The 26,382-nt window shown below is 36.9% G+C and overlaps 1 protein-coding gene across 36 annotated transcripts in view; it reads right to left on the bottom strand.

The window, feature by feature from the left end:
- CCDC138 (coiled-coil domain containing 138) overlaps positions 1-26,382 on the bottom strand; it is a 74,420-nt gene that overhangs the window by 6,425 nt on the left and 41,613 nt on the right. For 22 of the 36 annotated variants that reach the window (XR_011425902.1, XR_011425901.1, XR_011425900.1 and 19 more), the window contains 2 exons: positions 22,996-23,188; positions 14,033-14,209 (listed from right to left, as the gene is read on the bottom strand). Coding sequence is in view for 32 of the 36 variants with exons in the window: in XM_014730856.3 (XP_014586342.3) it covers positions 14,033-14,209; positions 22,996-23,188 (370 nt within the window). In the remaining 4 variants the exon portion in view is untranslated. Of the gene's footprint in view, positions 1-11,537; positions 12,060-13,575; positions 13,698-14,032; positions 14,210-22,995; positions 23,189-23,772; positions 23,864-24,231; positions 24,381-26,382 lie in introns of those variants that run through there. The other 14 variants (XM_070234991.1, XM_070234990.1, XM_070234985.1 and 11 more) reach the window with 6 other exon arrangements.

Here is a 26,382-nt window from a genome sequence, read left to right on the forward strand (position 1 = left end):
GAAGGCCTGAGACATCCATGCATCTATACATTTGAAGGCGGGTGGACTGGACCTCCAGGAGGCAGCGGAACTTGAGGAGCAGCCCCCTTCCCCTCCACCTCCCCAGACAGTGGTAATCCAAAACGTACATCCTCCTGGTAGTGGTGCATGCCGGTAGCTAGAGGATGCAGGAGCAGACACGGCACTTGTGGCTTAGCCCCTGTCCCATGACAGCGGTGGCGTGTGGCACACACGTACTGCGCTTCAGGACAGAGTGCTGCCAGTGACCCAGCCCTCTCCTCCTCCCCTAGTAGTGGTGCTGTTCTTTCCAGCAGTGAGGATAGCATCCAGAATGTGGATTTCCCTGGCAAGGGTGGAGTGCCCTGACCTGAGGTTTCAAAAAGCACACTGGTGCACACCAGTGACCAGAGACTGCAGAACCAGCAATAACACTATTGGCTTAGCCCCGTGCCTCCCCCAGCAGTGGCAGGTGGCACCTGAAACCTGAGGCTTCAGGAACCACAGTAGAACCCAAGACCCAGCCACCAGTGGTGGCATCCCTGACAGTGGCTCTACCAGCAGCGGGGACTGCATATAAGACTCTGGACCACCAGCAGCAACAGTGTCACCTGTGAACCTAGAGCCTCAGGCAGCAGTGCTACTAAGCACCGAGACAACCCAGGAGCAGCAGTGCAGGTGGTGCACAGGGCAGCAGCACCCAAGTCCGTGGAGAGCTAGTGGAGGAACAGGAGACCCAGGTGATCCCAGAAGCAGCAGAAGTGTTCAGAGTCTGGTGACCCCGGTGGCGACACCTGAGACTACAGCAACATCGTAAGCAGCAAGGCACCAGCAACCTCAGAGGCACAAGCTGCACAAGGAGGGCACTGACAACACCTCTGGTAGAGGCAGTGGAGGGTGAACAGTGCAGGCTCTCAAATACAACCAGGAGCAGCTTGAAATCAAAGCCTCACCCAAACAAGAAAGGTGTTGACCACCACCAATGCGCCAGCAGTGGATCAGCTCATCAAGCACCATGAAGCACAGCAGCATGGCAGCACAGAAAGCAAACGACAGCTCTCCAGAGGCAAAACCTGCAGTCACAGAGGACTGCAGTCTAACTGACAGAGGAGTCAAACTAGACGGCATGAAAAACTCAAAAGAGTTACAAGAAAACACAGAAAGTTCAATGAGCTTAGGAATAAAGTTAACAAACAGAAGGAGTGCTTCACTAAAGAGACTGAAACTCAAAGATAAACCAAACAGAAATTCTGGAGATGAAGAACAAAACTAATGAGATGAAAAATAAAGTAGAAAGCACTGGAAGCAGAGCAGACCACATGGAAGAGAGAATTAGAGAGCTCATAGATAGAAATGCAGAAATGATTCAAAAATTGAGTAATAAAAACCACATGATCATCTCAATAGATGCAGAAAAAGCATGTCACAAGATTCAACATACATTTATGACAAAAACTCCAAATAAAATGGGTATGGAAGGAAAATACCTCAACATAATAAAGGCCATATATGACAAACCCACAGCCAACATCATATTCAACAGTGAAAAACTGAAAGCTATTCCTCTAAGAACAGGAGCAAGACAAAGATGTTCACTCTTGCCACTCTTATTCAACATAGTATTGGAAGTCCTAGCCAGAGCAATTAGGCAAGAAAAAGAAATAAAAAGGATCCAAATTGGAAAGGAAGAAGTACACCTGTCACTATTTGCAAATGACATAATTTTATATATGGAAAACCCCAACCCACCAAAAAACTGTTAGAAATAACTAACAAATACAGCAAAGTTACAGGATACAAAATAAACATACAAAAATGAGCTGCATTTCTATACAGTGACAATAAACTAGCACGAAGAGAAATCAACAATAAAATCCCATTTGCATTAACAACAAAAAGAATAAAATATGTAGGAATAAATTTAACCAAGTAGGTGAAAGAACTACACACTGAAAACTGTAAGACATTATTGAAAGAAACTGAAGAAGACATAAAGAAATGTCAAGATAGTCCATGCTCATGGACTGAAAGAATAAACATACTTAAAATGTCCATATTACCTAAAGCAATTTACAGATTCAATGCAATCTCAATGAGAATACCAATGACATTTTTCATGGAAATAGAACAAAGAATCCTAAAATTTATATGGAATAGCAAAAGACCCTGAATAGCCCTGAGAAAAAAAGAACAAAGCTGGAGGCATCACACTCTCTGAATTCAAAATATACTACAAAGCTATAGTAATCAAAACAGCACGGTACCGACAGAAGAACAGACACACAGATCAATGGAAAATAGCTGAGGGCCCAGAAATAAAACCATACATCTAGGGACAGCCAATCTTCTACAAAGGAGCCAAGAATATATAATGGAGAAAGGAAAGTCTCTTCAATAAATGGTTTTGGGCAAACTGGACAGCCACATGCAAAAGAATGAAAGTAGACTGTTCACACACACAAATTAACTCAAAGTAGATAAAAGACTTGAATGTAAGACCTGAAACAATAAAACTCCTAGAAGAAAAAGGAGGCAGTACTCTTTGACATCAGTCTTAGCAGTATCTTTTTCAATACCATGTCTCCTTAGGAAAGGGAAATGAAAGAAAAAATAAACAAATGGGACGACACCAAACTAAAAAGCTTCTGCATGGCAAAAGAAACCATCAACAAAATGAAAAGACAATGCACCAAGTGGGAGAAAATATTGCCAATTCTTATATACGATAAGGAGTTAATTTCCAAAATATACAAGTAACTCATACAACTCAACAAAAGAATGAACAACTTGATCAGAAAAATGGGCAGAGGATATAAACAGACATTTTTCAAAGAAGATATACAGATGGCCAACAGGCACATGAAAAGATGTTCAACATTACTAATTATCAGAGGAATGTAAATCAAAACTACAATGAGATTATCACCTCACACCTGTCAGAATGACTATTACTAAAAAGACAAGAAATAACAAGTGTTAAAGACGGTGTGGAGGAAAGGAAACCCTCATACTCTGCTGGTGGGAATGCAAACTGGTGCAGCCACTATGGAAAACATGGAGATTTCTCAAAAAATTAAAAATAGAAAAACCATACAATCCAGCTATTCCACTTTTGTGTATTTATCCAAAGAACATGAAAACACCAATTCAAAAAGATATATGCACCCCTATCTTCATTGCAGCATTATTCACAATAGCCCAGACTTGGGAGCAACCTAAGTGCCCATCAATGGATGAATGGATAAAGAAGATGTGGTGCATATATATATATATAATGGAATACTACTCAGCCACAAAACAAGACGAAATAGTGCCATTTGTGACAACACGGATGGGCCTTGAGAGTATTATGCTAAGCAAAATAAATCAGAGAAAGTAAGGGTTTTATTCTAGGTCTGATGTTTCAAAAGTTATAAAAATATGGCAACATTCAATGTCAACCAAAAGACTTCAGCTGCCATCCCTGAAACTGAACATAGGTCAACTAATATTTAAAAAGAAAAAAAGCAACAGTAAGAAGGATATACATAGGTAATCTTTTGAAAACACCCAACTGTACATAAATTCCCCCTCTTTAATACTTTTTTCAAGTCCACCTTCATTCCTTTTTGGAACAAGGCAAGGTGGGAAATGCTCTCAAGATCAGCTATTTCTTGAAAGATGACTAGGAGTTTTCTAGAGGCTTGATGTGGGGAAGTGCTAGTCCAGGGACAAAGGCTCTCTCTGGAGCAGGATAATCCATATCCATAATCAATAACACTCCAAGAAAAGTTCCTGGTCTGCCCTTTTCCCACAGTTTCAAACCCCTGTTCCTCCTTCTACTTCTTCATTCCTGAGAGAATTCCAAATCTGTTTGTCTCCTTTCCTTTCTTTCTTTTTTGATCTCTTGGACACCATGAGCATTGCCACTACTTTCTGCTCTGGAACCCCTCAGTTCTGGGGTCCTAACATCCAGAGGAAGTTTCTCCCTTATCTCTATCTTTTCTTTTTCTGAAAGACTTATCTAATCCTCATCACTCCCCTGGCTCTAGCCATGTGACATTAAACAAGTCACTTAATTTCTCAGAACCCTAAGTTTTCCATCTGTCTATATATTAAACGAAGCAGCTGACTAGAGGAGCAGTTTCCAACCCAGTGACTCATGCCATTTTTTTATAACAAATATTTTATAATTCCCCTTTACTATCTTGATGCTATCCTAGGCAAATAACATACTTACACACAGATTTTTAATCAAGAATGCCCTATATGTAACACAAAGGAAAAATAAAAACTAATTTATAATAAAGCAATATTATTTCAATATCAATGCTTGAAACTGCACTGTAAGACACAATGAAGTGGTTGTGTGTTTGTATCTATATATAGAATCAGCACGAATGCAACAAGTATACATGCAAACTGGTGCTGAGGGAACTCTCAAATTAATGAGGAGAAAAAAGGACAGAACAGTGTGGATGGCTGAATAATGGCTGCCCAAAAGATGTCCACATCCTGATTGCTGGAATCTGTGAGTGTTATAATATTATCTTATATGGCAAAGGCTTTGCAGAGGTGACTAAGTTAAGGATCTTGAGATGAGGGAGATTACCCGGGACCATCTAGGTAGGCCTAAATTCAATCACAAGTGTCCTTATAAAAGAGAGGCAGAGGGAGATTTCAGACAGAAGAGGAAAGACAATGTTGTATTAACCATGTGGTTCTGATGCTTTGACATCTGGGGCCTTGTTGACCCTGGAGAGACTGCCCCTCCCACAGGTAGCCAATTCCTAGAGACAGTAAATGACTTGCATGTGAGCACATCTTTCATATGCAAACTAACCAATCCTGGTCCACACCCGGCAACCACCTCCTCTCTATGGGGCTCTCACATAACAGGTCGCTATCCACCTGCCCTAATTACTCCAGGGCCAGGTAGCAGACAACTAGGAATAACCCTTAGGCCCCAGCACCTGCTGAAATTATTCAAATCAGCCAATCCCAAACCTGGTTACCCTGCTTTGCCCATACCTTCCCATGGAAACCACAATAAAGGTTCTTGTCCACAGTTCTCCCCTTTCCTTCTGCTTCCTGACTGATGTGGTGCCTCCCCATGTGGGCCCCTGTGGCATGGTGTGCCTCCTCTCTTAGTATAAAACTTGGTCCAAAAACTCTTTACAATGGGTCATCAATCTCTTGGCCTCACCATATCTGAATAATAATGAAACCTACATTTTAAAACAAATGTGATCACGGAGGCAGAGATTACCGTGATGCAGCCACAAGCCAACAGCTATGAGAAGCTAGAAGAAGGAAGAACAGACTGTCCCTTAGAGCCTCTGGAGGGAGCGCAGCCTGCCAATACCTTGTTTCCCGCCCAGTGAAACTCATGTCAGAATTCTGGCTTCTAGAATTTTAAGAGGATACATTTCTGTTAAGCACCAGATCTGTAGTAATTTGTTACAGCAGCCACAGGAACCTAATACAAATACCAACACGCCCACATCCCAGGGGAGGAAGAGAAAAAAAGAAAGGAAAAAGAAGAAACAACATGTTAACAGCACGCAAAATAAAAGTGGAAAGGAATAAAATTGAGCATCCCATTGTTAGAGTAAATATGAATGTTAATATCCAGTCTAGGATTTAGCATGGGTAATCATGAGTGAGATCAGTTTATTATTTTCCTTTGTGATGCAAACAAACAAAATCAGCAGAACATTAAAAGAAAATTGTTCCATGACCAAATGTCATTTATTTCAGGAATTTAAAGACAGTTCAAAGTCACCATTTTAATTCACTACATTAATCACATGATCCTTTTTAGATATATCAACTCCAAAGACACTAAAAGTGCATTTCACAAAATTCAATATGCACCCTTGAACATAATTGTACAGAACAGATGGATACTTCCTTAAAATGATAAGATATTATCTACCTCAACTCAAGCCAGCAACATTTTGGTTAATCAGAAAACACTGGAACCATTCTCATTAAAATGAGGACTAAGATGAAAATGTTTACTATCATTGCTATTATTCAGCATCGCGCTGGAGGAGACACCCAAACTCAATGAGACAAGACAATATAAAAATTGTTAAAGAAGAAATAAAATTATTATTTACAGATAACATAAATATATCTCTGGAAACCCCAAGAGAATGAAATGGAAAGCCACTACAAACAATAAGACAATGGAGAAAAACTTAAAATACTTCCAAAGGAGACTTCCTAAGCAAAGGGAGAAAGATAAGTTCATTGAATAAAGAGTGTTGGGTCAACTAGATAGCTATCTAGAAAAATAGTTTAATCCATTCCTCATACCTTTCACCAAGATAAACTGCAAATGAATTAGAGACCAACGTGTGTATACATACACACACACACATATATATGTATATCAGCTAAGCATCTGAGAGCAAATAAAGCAGTCAAGGGGACAACGAGAGTGGATGGGGCTCAGTTGTACAGCATGGTCAAAGAGGGACACTCTGAGGAAGTGATATTGGAGCAGGGACCCAATAGGAAATTATGTTCTCTGGGTTTAAATTAAGCCTGTAAACAGTTTTTTAAACTACAACAAATTTAGATGTTGAAAACAGTCTGCATGTTGCTTTAGCGGCTGAATGGGCTTTGGAGATAAACAAAACCAAGTTTTATTGCTCTTGTCTTAAAGTATTGTCTTAATTTCAGTACAATTTCAAACATTGTTGTTCACTCTGATGAAAGACGTTTGAAGACTGAAAGCTATTTTAAAGACCCCCAAAAATTGAAAACAGGAACTCAAACAGATATTTGCACACCCACGTTCATGGCAGCATTATTCACAACAGCCAAAAGTGGAAGCAACTCAAGTGTCCATCAATGGATGAATGGATAAATAAAATGTGGTGTATATATACATACAATGAAATATTATTCAGCCTTAAAAAGGAAGGAAATTCTGACACATGCTACAGCATGGACCAAATCTGAAGACATTAAGCTAAGTGAAATGTCAGTCACAGAAAGACAAATGCCATGTGATTCCACTTAGATGAGGTACCTAGAGTAGTCAAATCACAGAGATAGAAAGTCAAATGGTGGTTGCCAGGGGCTGGTGGGAGGGAGAATGGGGAGTTAAGTGTTTAATGGGTACAGACAATCAGTTGGGGAAGACAAAAGAGTCCTGGAGACAGATGGTAGTGATGGCTGCACAACAATGTGAATGTACTTAACACTAACTGTACACTTAAAAATGGTTAAGATGGTAAATTTTGTATTTTACCACAATTAAAAAAAACTATTTCAAAGAAAATGAAGAAAAACTAAAACTGATATTGAGATGTCATTTTAAAAATGCTGTAGAGAACAGGAAAAAAAATCTGCTTCTTGCCAGTCTATGATTAAACTTCAAATAAGATGTTTATTCAGGCAGTCCTCAACTTCCAGACACTACATCTTGAAGCCCATGAACCTCCTCCGGCACTTAGACCGCCAAGGACCTCAGGCGGCCCCACGTGCCAGCCAAAGGCTCCGTGTCAGCAGGGCTGCTGTCCTAGTGAGACAACAGGGCTCCCTTTACCTGTCCAATACTATACTGAGCACCAGGTAGATGGATTTACGAGTGGGGAAAGGAGGGGTGAAGAGCTGGGTATTGGGAGGATGTAGTCACAAGGGTATGGGATGTAAGAGTTCTTGAATTATCCCTATCATCGTATCCATCTATATTAGACTCAATTTCTGAGTCTCTGAACTATGATCTAATAGAAAACATCCATTTGTAAAAAACAAACAAAATAAATGATTAAATAATTTGTTACCTGTCTCTTTGACTCCCTTGCTCTTTTCCTTTTGTTATTTTAGCCACTTTTTACTCTGTGTCATTTTCATAATCTGAGAAATTTTCTTTTGATCCAATAATTCTACTTCCAGGTAGCTATTTTACCAAATAAGCTCCCACACGTGCAAATTTACTTTTGTATAAGTGAACTTATAAAGAAACACTGTTTCTATTAGCAAAAGACTAGAAACAATCCAAATATCCATCAATGGTGATGTGCTTAAATGAATGAATTTTAATTGAAGAAACTCTTCATGTACTAATACAAGATGATCTCCAAGATACAGCATTCACAACAACACATATAGGATGCTAGCATTCTCTTGATAAAAAGATGATAAAAGAGAAAAATAATATGTGTATGTTTCTGTGTGTGTGTATGTACATAGACAGTATAGCTATGAAAGGATATGGAAAAAACTAGTAAAATTGGCTTGGGAAGGAAACTCACTAAAAGAAGATTTTTCCCCTTTTGTACCTTGGAAATTATTAGCTATGTGAGTGTTTTAAATAATAAACATAGTTTTGAAAAAAAATTCCTTAAGTTAAATAGCCAGAGAACTCATTTTTTTTTTCTTCCCTTTTTCTCCCCAAAGCCCCCCAGTACATAGTTGTACATTCTTCGTTGTGGGTCCTTCTAGTTGTGCCATGTGGGGCGCCGCCTCAGCGTGGTTCGATGAGCAGTGCCATGTCCGCGCCCAGGATTCGAACCAACGAAACACTGGGCCGCCTGCAGCGGAGCGCGCGGACTTAACCACTCGGCCACGGGGCCAGCCCCCAGAGAACTCATTTTTAAAAAATAAATAAAAATAGTATATTTATTATCTGTATATTTAATTATTTGATTTCTCAGCTTTCTCTACCACATTGATTAGCAGGTCAGATTTTACTCCCCATCATACACACGTTTTTATTGTTTTGTTTTTCACAAAATATCAGAACAAACTTCCTCAAGACAGACTATATAACACAAACCTAAAGCTTGGCCAAGAAAGGGTTCATATCACCTAGTGTTTACACAGTAGAAAGACCAGCCTTACATCTGAGAAAAAGAGATTCTGTTAAAGTGTCAGACTAGGGAATGCAAGCATCACTGAAGTGATTCTGCAATTTTTAGTACAGCTGTAGATCTGGCAGCATTCAGAGACCACTAAAAAATATATGACTACCTGTGTACATCAAATGACTCTTAAGTAGACTTCAGAGGTTATGGAAGGGACCTGCTAGGTTAGTTCCCTGAAAGGACTGGCCACAAACTCCTTGAAAACTCTCCTGTGCTGAGATGGAAGGCCAAGGAATCAATTTCCTTAGCAAATTTCATAAAACTTCCCACAAGAAATGTCTTAATAAATGGTAACAACAACAAATGAATATAATGAAATGTTAAGCAACAAATAAGAGCTAGGCAGAAATGTACAAAAAATCTCATAATATGACATTCAAACCAGAATAGAAAGGAGAAGCGCAAGGAGTTTTATTATGTCAAAATCCCCAGTCTTAATGATGGCCAACAAGCCCCTCCCAATGAGTGCCCTAGGCCCTTCCTTTCCGATTCTTCTCTACTCCCTCCACTCACTTGATTCACCACCCTGGCTTCCCTGCTGTTTCTTGAAATTACCACACCTAACACAACTAATACTTGCCCTAACACCTGTGCTCCAGCTGCTCCAGCTGCTCCCGCTGCCTGGAACAGTCTTCTCCCAGATCTTTGCATGGTTAACTCCCTCACCACCTTTTATAATCCTATGATACTGATATCATCATTCCCCAGTATACCAATAATTTGAGAAAAGTCAACTAGACTATAAGCCTCACAATGACAGGGGACCACTTGCCTTGCTCTCTGTTGTACCCCTAGTGCCCAGTTCAGCATCAGGGAGGAATGTATCGTCTATAGATAAGATATTTGTTGACTGAAATAAATCTGTATCTTCTAATTTTTCTATAACAAATATGTATCACTTACAAAACAAAGTATGTAGATTATGACTGCAACTATGTAAAACATATATATGTATGTGTGTATATATATCGTAGGCAATATGCAAACTATAAATGTTATATTAAGGTGGTAGAATTAAGAGGGGTGTCAACTTCTTTTAAATTTTAAAAAATATTATTTTATGTTGTTCAGTTATTAAAAATAATCTTCCCATTGTGTTTCCTACAGAGAATATTCTTTCATGTGAAAACTTTTAACTGATAAAACAGGTTCATATGTATGTAAGATTCATGAACTAGAAACGTGGGTGTGTGTATACTAGGTTATGTTTTATTGGAAATATCACATTTATCATTTCATTAAAATTGTCCTTGCTTCAATCTCCTTACTAATAAAAACATAAGAGAATGACAATAAAGAATAGCAAGAAGGGAAGAAATGATTTGCCCAAATCAAAAAAAATTAACTGCCAACGGAAAATAGTAGCTGCACCATACTAAGAAATATGAATAGGTCTACAGTAAGTTTCAGATCCACGGAACAAATTTAACGCATGTAGCATAGTCCAAAATATTGGATGATTCTTTAACTTTATTAAATTTTTCTTACCTATATTCACAGATAATTTAAACAGAACTCAAGCATATTTCTTAGCAAAATCTATTATCTTTTTTATAGTGATATTTAGACAGATAAACAAACATTGATACAACTGTATACATACTAGGACTTAACCATGTTAAAAAAAATAAAAGAAAAACTCAACATCATGAAAACTATTCACAGAAAAAAGACAGGAAGCAATATTCACAGAAAGTAAATGTACATATCTCTGTATAGTAAGACTTTCTTTTTTGTTACTTTGGAGTTTTCCAAATTTCTATTATTTTTGTAATAAAAATAAACTTTACTTAAAAAAATAAGTTCTGCAAAATGTACTCATGTACATTATTGCCATTCAAGTGTTAAACGGTAGCATGTTTACCTTAGACAAGGCAGTTTCTGGACCAAAAAAGAGAATATATAATACAAATACAAACTTAAATCCCTCTATTTAAACTAAGTCTGACAAGAAAAGGAAAGTATTCTTTGAAATAAAATAAGACTCAAGTTCTTATACAGGTAAACCCAAACGGGTGAATAATGGCTTTCAACCACTGAGAGGAGAAAGAAACCACACAGTAATTTTCTAAAAGCAACACTAAGTTATTATATGATATATACCCACGCCCAGAACAGATATAACAAGAAGCCCTCAATCTAAAAACAGTATAGTGCTCATAACACATGTTGAAGTAAATCAATGCATAGATTTTAACTCACACTCAGAGAAATACATTTTAGCAGCTTTCAAAAAACAATATCTATGCAGCTGGAAATATTTCTCATACCTGAAAACATGAATCTGGGGGAAGAGCACAAGGCGAGAAGAGGAAAAAAACCATTCTGCAGAGCACTAACCATAATACAGCTTAATATAAAGTGACCAGCACAGACAGTGTTGTCCAACTGCTCTTCAAAATGTGATGAAGGACCAGTCTTTTTAATTTCCACTCCATCACATGAAGAATCCATCACACTTTTACAAAACACTATTAAAATAGTTAAACAAGGAGGTTATTGGACTAGGGTAGGTCTAGTGCCTTGGGTAGTCAGCCTACCTAAACAAACCAAAACCTAAGCCAGAGGGAGTGCACTGGAATCTAGGAAAAGGAGACTTAAGAACAACTATCCTAACAGCCAAATAACCAAATTTTCCCATGAAGGCAACATTTAAGTTATAGCCAATTAAATAACTGCTTTGCTTCATGTCTTCTCTGTGAAAATCTCTGCTCCAGGCCCGGCCACAGAGCACCCCAACCATTTTCAGTTTTAGTGCTGCTCCATTCGAATCGTCGTTTGCTCAAATACATTTTTCAAAATGTAATGTGTCTCAGTTTACCTTTTATAATACCATTAAAAACACTAGAAAATGAAATAAAACAAAGTCCAAATGTTTTAAATTATTATTGGATTTAACAGATACAAAATTACTGTCAAACTGCTACACAGCTTTCTCAACACTGTCTCTGTGGACTTCCTAGTGAACCAGTCCTAGGCACTTTGCAGTCTGGGGCTCCAGCTCAGCCCACTGACACCTCCTTCCAGCCCCTTGCTCCTATGCGCTTCAGAGGAAGCCTCATGGCTCAGCAGAGCACTGCAAACACATGCTTGAAACACAGTGCCTCACACACAGCTAGCCACCAATGCCCACGAGTTGGGTAAGATAAGCCATGTGTAAATCAATTCTACTGAGATTTCTTTTCCAACAAGGTTTTCCTATGAATTAAAAAAAAAATGGCATGTGAAAATTTTGATAGGGTGAAATTAGTTTCCTATCGCAAATCTAGGAAAAAAAAAACATAAAACCAACAACTAGAGAGGTATTCACTGCATTTTGATCTATATCATCCATTTTTGACTAACACCAGGCACTGGATTTACATTAAAAATGGAAAACATATCAAGCAAATAAATACACCTCAGTCACATATCATCAAAGATCCACCCATTTCCGATATTTGAAAAGTTTCCCATCAGTCAGAACAACGTGGCTTTCCAGGAATCAGCATCAGAAACTGCTTTATTTATTCAACCTCAGCAAGAAAGGATAACCTTGGATTTGAGCATAACTTGAACAAAGGTAAACAAATGTGAATGAACTGAGTATCTGTTGACTATCTAACCTAATATTATTTCTCCAAATGTGAAAGTCACACTGTCACAGTCCTTTCACCCAAGTAGGTCCACTATTTCATAAAATTATACTTAGTTTTCCTGTGGCTACAAGATTTCATCTGTTAGACATATTCAGACAAACTTGTTTCTGATGAATTTGCATCTGGTAAGATTTGTTTTCGTCGTTAAAAAAAAAAATCCTGTGAGACTAGTTGGAAATCTACTCACTTAAACAAATAATCTTAGGTCTCTGTGTCTCAGTTTACTAATTTTTCACTTTTTGATCTACACCTTAAATTAGTAAATCAAGATACAAAACTCCAAAATTACTCATCTAGGTAGCTAGATCCCCAACTATAAGTCTAATATTTTAACAGTTATAAATGGCTAAAAATATTAATAAAATGTCAGAGAAAATTAGACATTTTGGAGCAGAAGAAGAGAACAAACCGGCAAAACCTAACCATAGTGCTCTGGTAGAATGCACCTTAAGTCTAGATCAGAGACCTGGTCTCAAGTCTGAGTTCTACCTCTGTCCAGCTGTGGAATCTATGGATAGTTGCCTAACTTTTCTAGGCCTCAATTTTTCTATCTGGCCTTCTTCACGAGGAAAAACAAGGTAAAGGAAAAACAAGATTGTATATGAAAATCACTTGAAAATGTGAAACCATATACCAAATGCACCTAGTTAGAAGCATAACCATGCTTTGCCCTAGCCATAAGGGATTCACCCGCAAGCAGCACCAAGCACCACAGGTTGCTTACTACCATGCTGAGCAATGGCTTTCCATTTTCAGTTTCCACCTTCTGGAAGGTATAAACATTTTATTTTAAGAAGTGATGTAGAGGGAAGAGGACAAACTACAAGTGAAAAAAAACACTGAAGCAAAATGGCTGCTTGTTACAAGTCAAGGGGTTACTTGAGGTTCAAACAGCAATGCCAATCAAAGCAAAGGACAGCATTTGTCCCAGTGCCCTACACATGTTTCGGCTAAATTAGGAACGATCAATAGCAAGTTAAAAGAACTTGTTCTATCAACATAAAAACCAAAACGAAAAAACACCCCACAGACTACAAAAAGTACAGATAAGAACTAAAAAGAGGAGCCATACATACAGCTGGAGAGCCCCTCCCTACCGTCTGTCCAATAAAACAGGAAAGTCGAAGAGGCAACACCAGGAATATGGCTGTTGTTTCTCTCACTGTGGGGAGAGACACATCCGCTGATGCGACTCCCTCTAAGCAAATAGGGAATATGGGATTAGATCTGTCAGAATGACGAGACAAGAGAACAGAGAAAGAGGCTCAAATACACAAGCCACATTTGTGGAGTATATCCACATAACTGAGACAACTACTGGAAACTGTGCTAAGTCAGTGAAAATTTAGACAAAAGGTTAGGCTTTATAACTTTTGGTGATATTATTAATGACTCTAGTACACAGCTGCCAAAATGTTTTTCAAGCATTTGTATTATAAAATGCAAATGTCTGAGATATAGTTACACATTGAGAACAGGTGAGAAAAGTCATCCCACTGTCATTTCTTTGTTACATAAAACTTCAAAACTTACTGGATTCCACCGACATCTGAAGCAAGCTATCAATGACATTGGACAGGAGCCCTTTGCTGGATATTCTCAGGTGACTTAACACCACTGGAACAGCCTGACACTCCAAAAACAAGACTTTTCCTTCGTCTGTCTTCAAGTCCAAACACAGAGAGTCAAACGCCTGAGCCAGGTAGTCAGCTGAAAAACAAGATAGAAAATCAACTGCCAGGTCAGTAGTCCAGTTGGTAATCAGAAACAGAAGGTAAGATGGACTACCATCATTTATTAAATAACCAGAGATTTACAGGCTAAATTGAGGTATTTCCCCCTAACAAATTTGTTAGAACTCAAACGGGAAAACAGGAGAGAAGAGGAATTACATTATAACAGGGTCAATTTCATTGAGAATTTTCATATTTTAACACTGAAATAACAATAAACCCTATTTCTTTTTATATCAACAAAGAAAACAATGTTTAATAGTAAATGCCACAAGTAATGTTTATTTTCCATATTTGATTATATTATCACATGCTTAGAAAAATTTAAACAGTATTAATATTTCTATCTTTACAACAGCTTCTGAAATTATATTTTCTGTTATTGCTGCTTTCTGAGTGTTCACCTATGTCAGAATGTAACTTTATACAAACTTGCTAAATGGGTTTTAAAGGAGGATTTGTGACTTCTAATAAAGATCAAACAGTAGTCATCCAAAGACAACTTCAGAAGATTGGATATGCTCTGGTGTGTTATTTTTTGTGATACATCTGCCATTAAGAACGTCAGCAAGATTTTACCAAGGCCAACGCTATGATGGCACCTGCTAGATCAGAATCCCTGGAACTTTCTTACAGATGTTCCACAGATGACTGGGAAGCTTGTAAAGCCAGGAGAGAGAAGCACTAATTTCACCAGAATCTATGCATGTGAAATATTAAGATACTTATATCATTACACTTCAATACACCAAACAACCCAAGTCAATAGTCTTATAACAATTTTACATTGTGCTTTTAAATATACAAGAATATTCCAGTTTTGTAAAACTCTTTCAGCATACTATTCAAAGGAATAAAAAACTGTTTAGGCTGTTCAAGCGCTAGAGTTAATTTTTCTACTGAGCTCTCTGTTTAAAAAAGGCCTAAGAGTGCCTTGAAATACACTGAAAATATGACAGAATCACCCCATTAAAATTTACTGTCTTCTTGCCTCATGTTGCATTTCTTCTCTGCTGTTTCAGCCTATATAAACTAAGAAAATAATTTAAAACTCTATTAAGAATGAGAAACTGAGAATAATCTGTGTGAAATTAAAATAAGTATAAAAGAATGTTGAGAAATAAGATCTGTGCCACTGGATCAATTTATAGTATACTTTTGGTAGAATTTACTTTTGGTAGAATTTAGTTCAAGGAACACTAAGATTATTGTACTTAATAAAGTAAAACGTTGCAAATATTTAGGTTGAGCAAAATCGCTAGCTTCTGTTCAGACTTGCCTTATTTAGAACCCTATTTTTATATAGCAACAACTCAGGTGGAACATAAACGAATCCTGACTCAGTTCTTCACAGGAACAGTTTATAGCACAGTGCCACTTACTGTATTTGACACACATTGCTTCACTTCTTATTAATACATCGTCCTAGACTAAACAGTCTGAATGCTATGATATAGCAAGTTTGCAAACTTAAAAATTAGTCCTCTATTAATTGAGGGGGAGAGTAGAAAAATGGCATCTGGTTATATTTTTTAAGTGGCTTTATCTTTTAGGGAGAATAAAAACTGTATCCTTATTTTAATTTCCCTAATAGTGAAGATTTTCTAAAAAGAAGACCAATTTAATTTCTAAAAGAGTATTTTAAAAAATTTTAGTTACCAATTATACCAAAACTGATTTCTTTTTATGAATATGCTATATTATTGAGTCTTTAAAGTCTTTAAACATTCAACTATAATCTTTTTATTCCTTATCGAAAGTCAATCTGTTGATCTTAATCAGCATGAATCAGGGTTTTTCCATTACTTAGTCTATAAGGCATGTTAAAAAATGATTAGAAACTCTTTGCAGCAACTCCCATCAAAAGGTGAACTCTACTGCCCACCTTTTGAATCTGGGCTAATCTTGTGACTTTAACCAATTGAATACAGCAGAAATGACACTTAACATGTTTAGAAGCCTGAGCCTGGGCCTCAAAGAGGCCATGCCGTGTCTCCTCTCCAGCTGGGCAGTTTTCTGACACCATGTAAACAGGCCCAGGCTAGCCTGCTTGAAAATGAGAGACCACGTGGAGAGGCCCCGGATATGAGAGCAAGCCCAACCAACAACAGGGGGGTCCACCCAGGCTGGCCCGGCTTCCAACCACCCAGCTGAGCTCAGCCCAAATTACCAACCCAAAGAATTGTGAGCTAGTAAATAAAATGGGCATTGTTTTAAGCAACTACATGTTTGGTGGCTTATTATGCAGCAACAGAAGTCTAATGCAGTCTAACAACCTCAATGCTAACCTCAAGTAAAACCAACTCTTTTAAGTTAAATAATAATGTTTACAATGATAGCACCTGGCTTATTAGAAGCTTATGTATGCCAGATTCTTTGATTAACCTTCGCATTAATTCTCATTTAATCTTCAAAAAACATTTGTGGTGGAAACAGAAAGAAGTGACCTGTCCAATGTCACACAGCTAGTGATGGGGCTGAGATTCGAACCTTAGTTGTCTGACTCCAGAGTTGAAGTTCTTAACTACTACCTTATACTGCCGTCTTACCAAGTCAATCCTTCCTGTTATCTGAGTATGGCAGTAATTTCTTACATTTCTCTAGGCCTTAAATACAAGCCCATAATTTATAAATATAAATCTGCATAAAGTTGAGGGCCAAGTGTTGAGTAGGGCAGGACAGAACTAGCCTTGATGCACATATTAAAAAAAGAGAGAATATTTGATTAAAAAGACAAATTGTCCCTAAAACAAATAATTCTATCAGATAAGATTATGACCTCTTTTATGATATCTTTACCAAGATAAAATTAGCGTGTACATATTGAAGATTTTATTAATTAAAATGTTTTGACGTTGCTTCCCACATCTACAAACTTATAATTGTTAATGACATGTAACATTCTACTATCCTCATGATGGTGTTGTTAAGGGCCTGATTATTTGGGGTCAAGATATGGGTCCCTTCCATTTGCCTGACCCTCAGTTTGCTCTTCTGTAAAAATGACACACCATTTACCTCATAAGGTTATCGTGGGGAATAAATAAGAAATAACCAGGTGAATGACTAGAAAAATGCCAGCAACTGTGTAAGAACTCATTTAATGTTCATTTCCTTCACTATTCCAATTGTGGATTTGTCAGTTATTTATCCTTATCATTATTACAAACAGCACATTAATACTTTTGAGCTTTTTTCCCTTTTGAATTATTTCCTTGCAATAAATTTTATTAAAGGTTATAATACATTTTGGTGGATCCTGCAGGCAGAAGGCACTTCAAAAACTGTAATTTACAATACTATCAAAATTGTACCTGTTTCCTCTCAATGAAACATTATATTCAATCATTTTACTTTTGTGAGTGTAATAGATATAAGATTATATCTTACACCTAAATTTTATTTCAGAGATTCAACATAGCATAGTGATTAAGAGTGCAGGCTTAACTTCTCTATGCCTCAACTCTCCCATTCATAAAATTGAGATATCACTAACATCTCATAACCTTGTTGTAAGAATTAAATGAGTTAGTATATGTAGAGTGCTAAGCCCATATCATAGTGAGCACAAGCTAATTGTTTGCTATTACTATCATTTCTTTGATTATCTCAGGAAGCGTATGCTCTTAGGAAGTCACAGCAGGGTCAAGAGGCTAGGCTTTAGCAATTGATAGGGCTGGGCTGAATCAGACTCTGTCAAATACTGGTTATGCGGCCTTGGCACAATTATGTAACTTCTGTAAACTAATAACCACTAATACGGGGATAATATTCAGAGATAATGTATAAAGGGCTTAGCACTATAGTGTCAAACTCACACCAAGTATTATCATCTATGTTCATTCTTATGAACAATCTACTTCCACTAGCCAGTCAATGGAAACCAGGTATTAATGTTACAGATCTATATATCTGGGTTATTAAGCACTTAATATTATGTTTATTATCCAACACATTTATCTATCTTCTCCTTATTTTTTCTATTAAATTTATCCATCTTGCAACTGATACTTCTATTTTATAAATAGGAAATATCTTCTTACCAGAGTTAAGACAAGCCTATTGTTCTGATTTAAGAGTATTTCTTATGTTTCAATTTTTAGTTCTCCCAGAATTTGTTGCAGTGCATAAGACAGTATATCTAAATTTTATTTTTCTCCATACTTCTAATCATTTATCCTAAGAGTATTTACTAGATGTCATTTTCCTTTCTTGGCTCTTTTACTTGGCTTGCTTTGCTGTATCCCAAAATTATACAAACTGAGATCCAACAGCCTCCCTTCAACCCTCAGCCTGCTGAACCTCTCTGGAGCATCTGACACTGAAGGCAGAAAACACAAGGTCAAAAAGGAATCCACTGATCAGCTCTGGAATTTGATACTGACGTGAATTTGGAGCCACACACCTTTCTTAACATTAATTTTCTCTCCCTGAAACACAGGGGTAGGAAAGTGTTCCTCAGGGTAATGTGAATCTTCCTAAGTTATTACAATAGCACTTCATAAACTGTCAGATGGCATTTCCCAAATTGTCTTCTTCAGAAAACTAGTCCTGTATATTGCTCTTCCACAAAGGGTTTGGAAGTTTAAGGTTGGGAAGTGCTGCATACAGTATATTTGAGTTTTAGAGATTCATAATGCCAATCTTCTTTTTTTTTTTTTTAACTTCTTCTTCCCCCTAAAGTCCCCAAGTACATAGTTGTATATTCTAGTTGTGGTTGTGCTATGTGGGACACCGCTTCAGCACGGCCTGATGAGTGCTGCCATGTTCGGGTCCAGGATCCAAACCAGCAAAATTCCAGGCCACAGGAGCACAGCGTGCAAACTTAACCACTCGGCCACGGGGCTGGCCCCTTAACAAATTTTTAAATTTTTATTCTAGCTCTCCAAGTTTGTCTAATATTTGTCTAATAGTATTTGTCCAATATTAAATTAGACCTAAAAGATTACTTTCAACAACCAATTTATATACTAATAGCTCTGGACTTTCCCTAGGTGATTTTAAAAGCTTTAAGACATATTTCTAAGTGAATTTTGAGTGATGTCTCAGATATTTCTTTAAAAAATTTTTTAATCAATTTTCACAATCAAAAAAAACACCTAAATTTTTCAAACTAAGTAGCATCAATTCTATATTCACATATTTAGATGAAAGGTAACATAAATGTGGATGTTTCTTAAAGTTTCTTAAAGTAAACAATGGAGAATTATTTAGTGGGATTTTTCAACTTCCATTTTATATCCTAAAGTTAAGATTCTATTTAAAAATACACACTTCTCAGAAATACCCACCAATAACACAAAACCTGACTAAAGACTATCAGAAGTTGTCTATCTTCTCACAAAGACTTTACCAAAAAGGGTACAGGATAGAGAAATGCTTACAGCAGTTTTCTAAAGAGGCACTCTGGCTGAAAAGGAACTTAAATTTTTAAAAATTAAAATAACTTAGAAATTGGACAAAATTCATAAGAAAAACAAATGAGACAGTTACGAAGTGACTAGGATGGGTTATTATGGTAACTCTGGCTAGAGCCGTTGTTTACTATCAATTACCAGAGCTTAAAATTCTCTAGGTATTGTGTCAATATGAATAAATCGCGAACGCATTGTTGAGTGAAAATAGTAACTTGTAGAAAAACATGGTAAAACAGAATTTGTATGTTGCAAGAGAAGACAAACCAAAAGCAATGTTTTTAGAGGTTCACATAAACAGCACTGGAGGACCATCTGTGAGCCCACCATGGTTTCACTTTTGATAACGCATTGGTCTTCCCGCATGCCAACCTCATTCACAATCCCAAGCATTTGCTCATATTGTTCCGTCAGGAATGGCCTTTCTCTTTATTTTCTGCCTATGAAATCCTACATACCCTTGATGGTCCAGCTCAAATGCTCACTCCTTTATAATAAACCCTCTCCTGATCCCCTCTCTCATACCACCAGAAGTAACTTATCATTTCTCTCTTACCAGTAGTACACTATTTAAACTTCTAGTATGTCATTAATTATAAGATGAAGCAGAAGACAATATTTACAATCTACTTAACCACTAGATTCTAATGTCTTTGAGAGCAAGGACTGTCTTATGATTCTTCCTATGTTCTTAAAAACATGATTTGCAAGGCCAGCACCGTGGCTGAGTGGTTAAGTTTGCACACTCTGCTTCGGCGGCCCAGGATTCACCAGTTCAGATCCTGGGCACGGATCTATACACCACTCGTCAGGCCATGCTATGGCAGCATCCCATGCAGAGGATATACAACTATGTACGTATACAACTATGTATTAGAGCTTTGGGAAGAAAAAAAAAAAAGAGGAAGACTGGCAATAGATGTTAGCTCAAGGCCAACCTACCTTACCAAAAAAAAAAACCAAAACACTGACTTATACAAGGAGGCAATCATTAATTCAGTAAGTATATATGAAATGAAAATCTTGTGTCACTTCTGGACTTACTATTTCTATTGTCCTATTTTGATGTTTGAAATCAATTATTACTCATTTTTTATTATTATATGTCACAATTATTTTAAAATCTACTAAGGCAAGCCTCTGTCCCAGTGTTGTTGTTTTACTTGTTTTAAATTATCATATTCATTGCAAATATTTTTGAAATCAACTTTCCTACCACTTTCTCAACTTACACAAACTATACTGGAATTTTAGTTAGTATTATTCCACTAAGCCACTTGAGGTATGTTAAAGTTTTTAATACACTTGGTCTTCCCAGGTAAGAAGTATAAAAGTCCTTTATTTCTGCCATTTAACTTCAGACGTAATCTTTACTAACCTGTTCATTCACCCACTATTTACTCATATCTTTATTTATGCCCTGTTATATTTCAAAGGATAAGGTTCCACACACACATTCGATTAATATCTGGATTTTACATCTTTTGTTTTGCTTACACGAACACGACTTTTTTCCCACATATATTATGGCTGCTTATTACTGACAGTCATAGTAGTAATACTATAGTCATAGGTAGTCATACATAGTCATGATAGTATTGAAAGTCAATAGATTTTTGTCAATTTCCTCTGGAGCTCATTTTTTGAAACACAAATTATATCTTAGTCCATTCAGGCTGCTATAACAAAATATCAGAGACTGGGTAGCTTATAAACAACAGAAATTTATTGCATATAGTTCTGGAGGCTTGAAGTCCAACTCAACAGCATCAGCATGGTGGCATTCTGGTGTAGGCCCTCTTCCTGGTTCACAGCGGGCGCCTTCTCCCTGTGTCCTCACATGGTGGAAGGGGCTAGGGATTTCTGTGCACTCTCTTTCATAAGGGCACTAATACCATTCATGAGGGCTCCACTGTCATGACCTAAGTATGGCGCAAAGGCCCCCCTCCTAATACCATCATCTCTGGGGGTTAGGATTACACCATATGAATTCTGGGGGGACACAAATATTCAGACATAGCACACTATATTCAGTAAATCTCTCAGCCAGTTTCTTTGAATGTCCTTGATTTATATAGTTAGAGTAGCCAAGAATTAATAGTTTTCTCTATTCCTTTCAACATTCATCCTTCATTTTTTATGGCTCATTGCCGATGATCAGCATGCCCAATACTGTTTTACACAAAAGTGGTGACAGGGAGCACCTAATTTCCTCCTGTTTTATTTCTCTATTTCATTAGTCTTATCAGTACTTAATGTTATATTTATCAAATGATGTTGATATGTGGTGAACTTTATTTTGGACTAATATCCCCTTCTCACAAATGACCTTTCAAACAATTATCACCCAATCTGTTATAACTTTAAGAACCATAACCATAAGGAAGAAAATAACGAAGAACACAAAGTTATAGTTTTGTTTTGCTTTGCTTTAATTTCATACAAATCAGGAGTAACTAAACAGAACATATTTCACAGAAAATAGTCAAATGAAATTATTGCCACTGCCCACTTAAAAAAATGACCAGATTGGGTTATATAATTGAACAAAGAGGGAAGATAGAAAGATTGTATAGTTATTGTTTGACTACACTGGTATGACTTACTTTAACAAAATTTTCATATTTAATAACCCAAAAAGGGAACTACTTATGGCTATATATCAAAACTGTATTAAAAATGATTAACTATTTTTAATTCATTCACTTCCTTATTCACTATTATATATCAAGCACTATACTACGTACAGGGGGACACAAAGGCAACTTTTTTCTCAGTAAACTTATAAACTAGTGTAGAGATTGACAAACTTTTTCTGTAAAGGGCCACATAATAACATTACAGACTTTGGGAGCTACACACTTTCTGCTAACTGCTCAGCTCTATCATTGTAAGGCAAAAACAGTCACAGATAATAGATAACAAATGAGCATGGATATGTTCAAATAAAACTTTACAAAATAGGTGGTGGGGGCCAGATTTTCTCCATTGGCTATAGTTTGCCAACACCTACTCTAGTGGAAAATAATTTAAAAAACAGGAAAATTTCAACACTCTATGGTAAACACTATATGGTAAATAGTGGGAAGCAAAGGTTGCTATAGGAACAAGAGCTAAGAGAATCAACAAAGGCTTCCAGGAGGGGGCAACCATCCGACTGATGACTCTATTTCCCCAAATTCAGCGACTAAAAGTAGTTTTCTGTAATGTGCCACCATTATAAAACAACTTAAAATCTAATTCTGAAAATGCAAAACATATTTGACTACATAAGAATTGCTTCATTATCATAGTATTCTCTTCTAGCTGTTTACAGAAAATTATACCATAAGCATATTTGAAAGCTTACCTTGAGTGACTGTTTTGAGAACAATTAAAGTTGATAAGAATCTCACTGGTAAATTGGAACTCTTAAAAAAAGCAGCTGTCTTTGGTTTATTCTCCACAGAATGTTCTGAAGAATTATCCGGCATTCCCTTAGTTACTACTCCTTTGAACAGGTCTTCACCCAATCTCCTCAATGTTGATGTCATAGTTGTATGCTGTTAAAAATATGTACCATCTTAGTATACTTATTCATGTCCAGAAAATACATATTTTGAATACTACAATCAAACTTGTGACCTAAAAATGACTCAATTTTTGGCTAATTAAAAAAGTAAAGTGGATGTGCAATATTGCTAAGTATTAATTTTACAATCAACTTTTAAAAATTATGATATATTTTTCTAAAAGAAATAGGCATCTATTAGAAACAGAAAAATTAAGAAATTAGAAAGTTATTTTCTAAGAATAAAATTAGAACAATAGAGACAAGATTCAATTTCAAAACATTTAAGAACAGAAGATCATGATATATTTCTGACATAGAGAAATCAAAGAAAGGAGGTAGATGCTATGGCTCTTTATTGCTCGACCACTCCTGACAACTGGCATGACTAGCTTACAAAGTCATGATCTGGGGCCTCAGTGCTTTACAGCTCAATGTGACTATAAATGTCACAACTTACATGAGTTTTAATAATTTCAGAAGAATAAAATCCTGGGTTAGAATCACGGCTAATTCTCATGGAGAACAAATTAAAGCAAGAAAATGGGCAAAACAGAAATAATGGCATATAAGTACCTCTAAAATAATGTAGACTCTTACAGTATTCCACAGAGACAAAGGGGCAGAGAATCTGTTTGAAGAAATAATAGCTGAAAACGTTCCTAACCTAAGGAAACAAACCAACATCCAGGAACTGTAAACACAAAGAGCACCAAACTAGAGAAATCCAAAGAGGCCCACGTGAAGACATTAAAATTACAGTATCAAGAATTAAAAATAAAGAGAGGATCCTAAAATCTGCAGGAGTAAGGCAACAAGTTACATACAAAGGAAACAACATAAGGCTATCAGATGACTTCTCAGCAGAAACATTACAGGCTAGAAAGAAGTGGCACAATATGTTCAAAGTGCTGAAAGGAAAAAACCAACAGCCAAGAATACTCTACCCAGCAAGGCTATCATTCAGAACGGAAAGACAGATAGAGAGTCTTACAGACAAGCACAAACCAAAGGAGTTTATCACCAATAACTAGCCTTATAAGAAATGTTGGGGCCAGCCCAGTGGCGCAGCAGTTAAGCGTGCACATTCCATTTCGGTGGCCTGGGGTTCGCCAGTTCGGATCCCGGGTGCAGACATGGCACCGCTTGGTATGCCATGCTGTGGTAGACGTCCCACGTATAAACTAGAGGAAGATGGGCACGGATGTTAGCTCAGGGCCAATCTTCCTCAGCAGAAAGAGGAGGGCTGGCAGCAGTTAGCTCAGGGCTAACCTTCCTCAAAAAAAAAAGAAAGAAAAAGAAATGCTAAGGGACTTAGTAAGCAGAAAAGACCACAAATAGGAATAAGAAAATTATCCAAAAAAACCCCAAAAACAAAACAATAAAATCACTGGTAAGGGCAAATATACAATAAAGGTAGCAGATCAACCACCTAAAAAGCTAAAATGAAGGTCAAAAGATGAAAGTATTACAATTATCTATTTCTGTAATAAGAGAGTAATGGGTACATATGCACAAAAAAGATATTAGATATGATATAAAAAACAAAATGTGGGAGGAGCATAAAAGAGAAGAGCTTTTAGCAAGAGGTCAAACTTAAGAGATCATTAACTTAATATACATTGCTATATAGGTAGATTGTTATATACAAACCTTATGATAATCACAAACCAGAAACCTAGAATAAACACACAAATAATTAAGAGAAAGGAACCCAAATATAATACTAAAGAAAGTGATAAAACCACAAGGGGAGAGAGCAAGAGAAGAAAGGAAGAGAGAAGTACTAAAATACCCACAAAAAAGTAACAAAATGGCAATAGCTACTTTAAATGTCAATGGACTAAATGCTCCAATCAAAAGACACAGGGTGGCTTATTGGATAAAAAAACAAGACCCATACATATGCTGCATACACGAGACACACTTCAGGGGCCAGCCTGGTGCTGCAGTGGTTGAGTTCATACGTTCTGCTTCAGTGACCCAGTGTTCACCAGTTTGGATCCTGGGTGTGGACATGGCACCGCTTGGCAAGCCATGCTGTGGTAGGCATCCCACATATAAAGTAGAGGAAGATGGGCAAGATGTTAGCTCAGGGCCAGTCTTCCTCAGCAAAAACAGGAGGATTGGCAGGAGATGTTAGCTCAGGGCTAATCTTCCTCAAAAATACACCCCCAAAAAACGAGACACATTTTAGACCTAAAAACACTCACAAAACAAAGAGAAGGGATGGAAAAACATACTCCATGCAAATGGCAAAGAAAAGAAAGCTGGGGTAGCAATACACATATAAGACAAAATAGACTTTAAAACAAAAACTGTAACAAGACACAAAGAAGAGCACTACATAATGATGAAGGGAACAATCCAACAAGAGGACATAACACTTGTAAATATCTAGGCACCCAACAAAGGAGCACCTAAATATATAAACAACTATTAACAGAAGAAATAATAACAAAAGGAGAAATAGACAGTAACACAATAATAGTAGAGGATTTCAACACTCCACTTACACCAATGGATACATCATCCCAACAGAAGATCAATAAGGAAACAATGGCCTTAAATGGCACATTAGATCAGATGGACTTAGTAGATATACGCAGAACATTCAATCCAAAAACCGTAGAACACACATTCTTTTCGAATGCACATGGAACATTCTCCAGGACAGATCACATGTGAAGCCACAACACAAATCTCAATAAATTTAAGAAGACTGAAGTAATATCAAACATCTTTTCTGACCACAACAGTATGAAACTATAAAACAACTAGAGGAAGAAAACTGGAAAAGGCACAAATATGTGAAGATTAAACAAAATGCGACTGAAAATGATTGGGTCAGTAAAGAACTAAAAGGAGAAATAAAAAAATACCTGGAGACAAATGAAAATGAAAATATGACATGCCAAAATGTATGGGATACAGCAAAAGCAGTTCTAAGAGGGAAGTTTACAGCAATACAGGCCTACCTAAACAAACAAGAAAAATCTCAAATAAATAATGTTATACTATACCTACAAAAGTAGAAAAAGAACAAACAAAGCCCAAAGTCAGTAGAAGCAGGGAAATAATAAAAATTAGAGCAGAAATAAATGAAATACAGACTAAAAACAAATTGGGTCAATGAAACTAAGAACTAGTTCTTTGAGAAGATAAAGAAAATTGACAAACCCTTGG

The sequence above is a fragment of the Equus caballus genome, chromosome 15, assembly GCF_041296265.1.
Source record: "Equus caballus isolate H_3958 breed thoroughbred chromosome 15, TB-T2T, whole genome shotgun sequence".
NCBI lineage: Eukaryota > Metazoa > Chordata > Mammalia > Perissodactyla > Equidae > Equus > Equus caballus.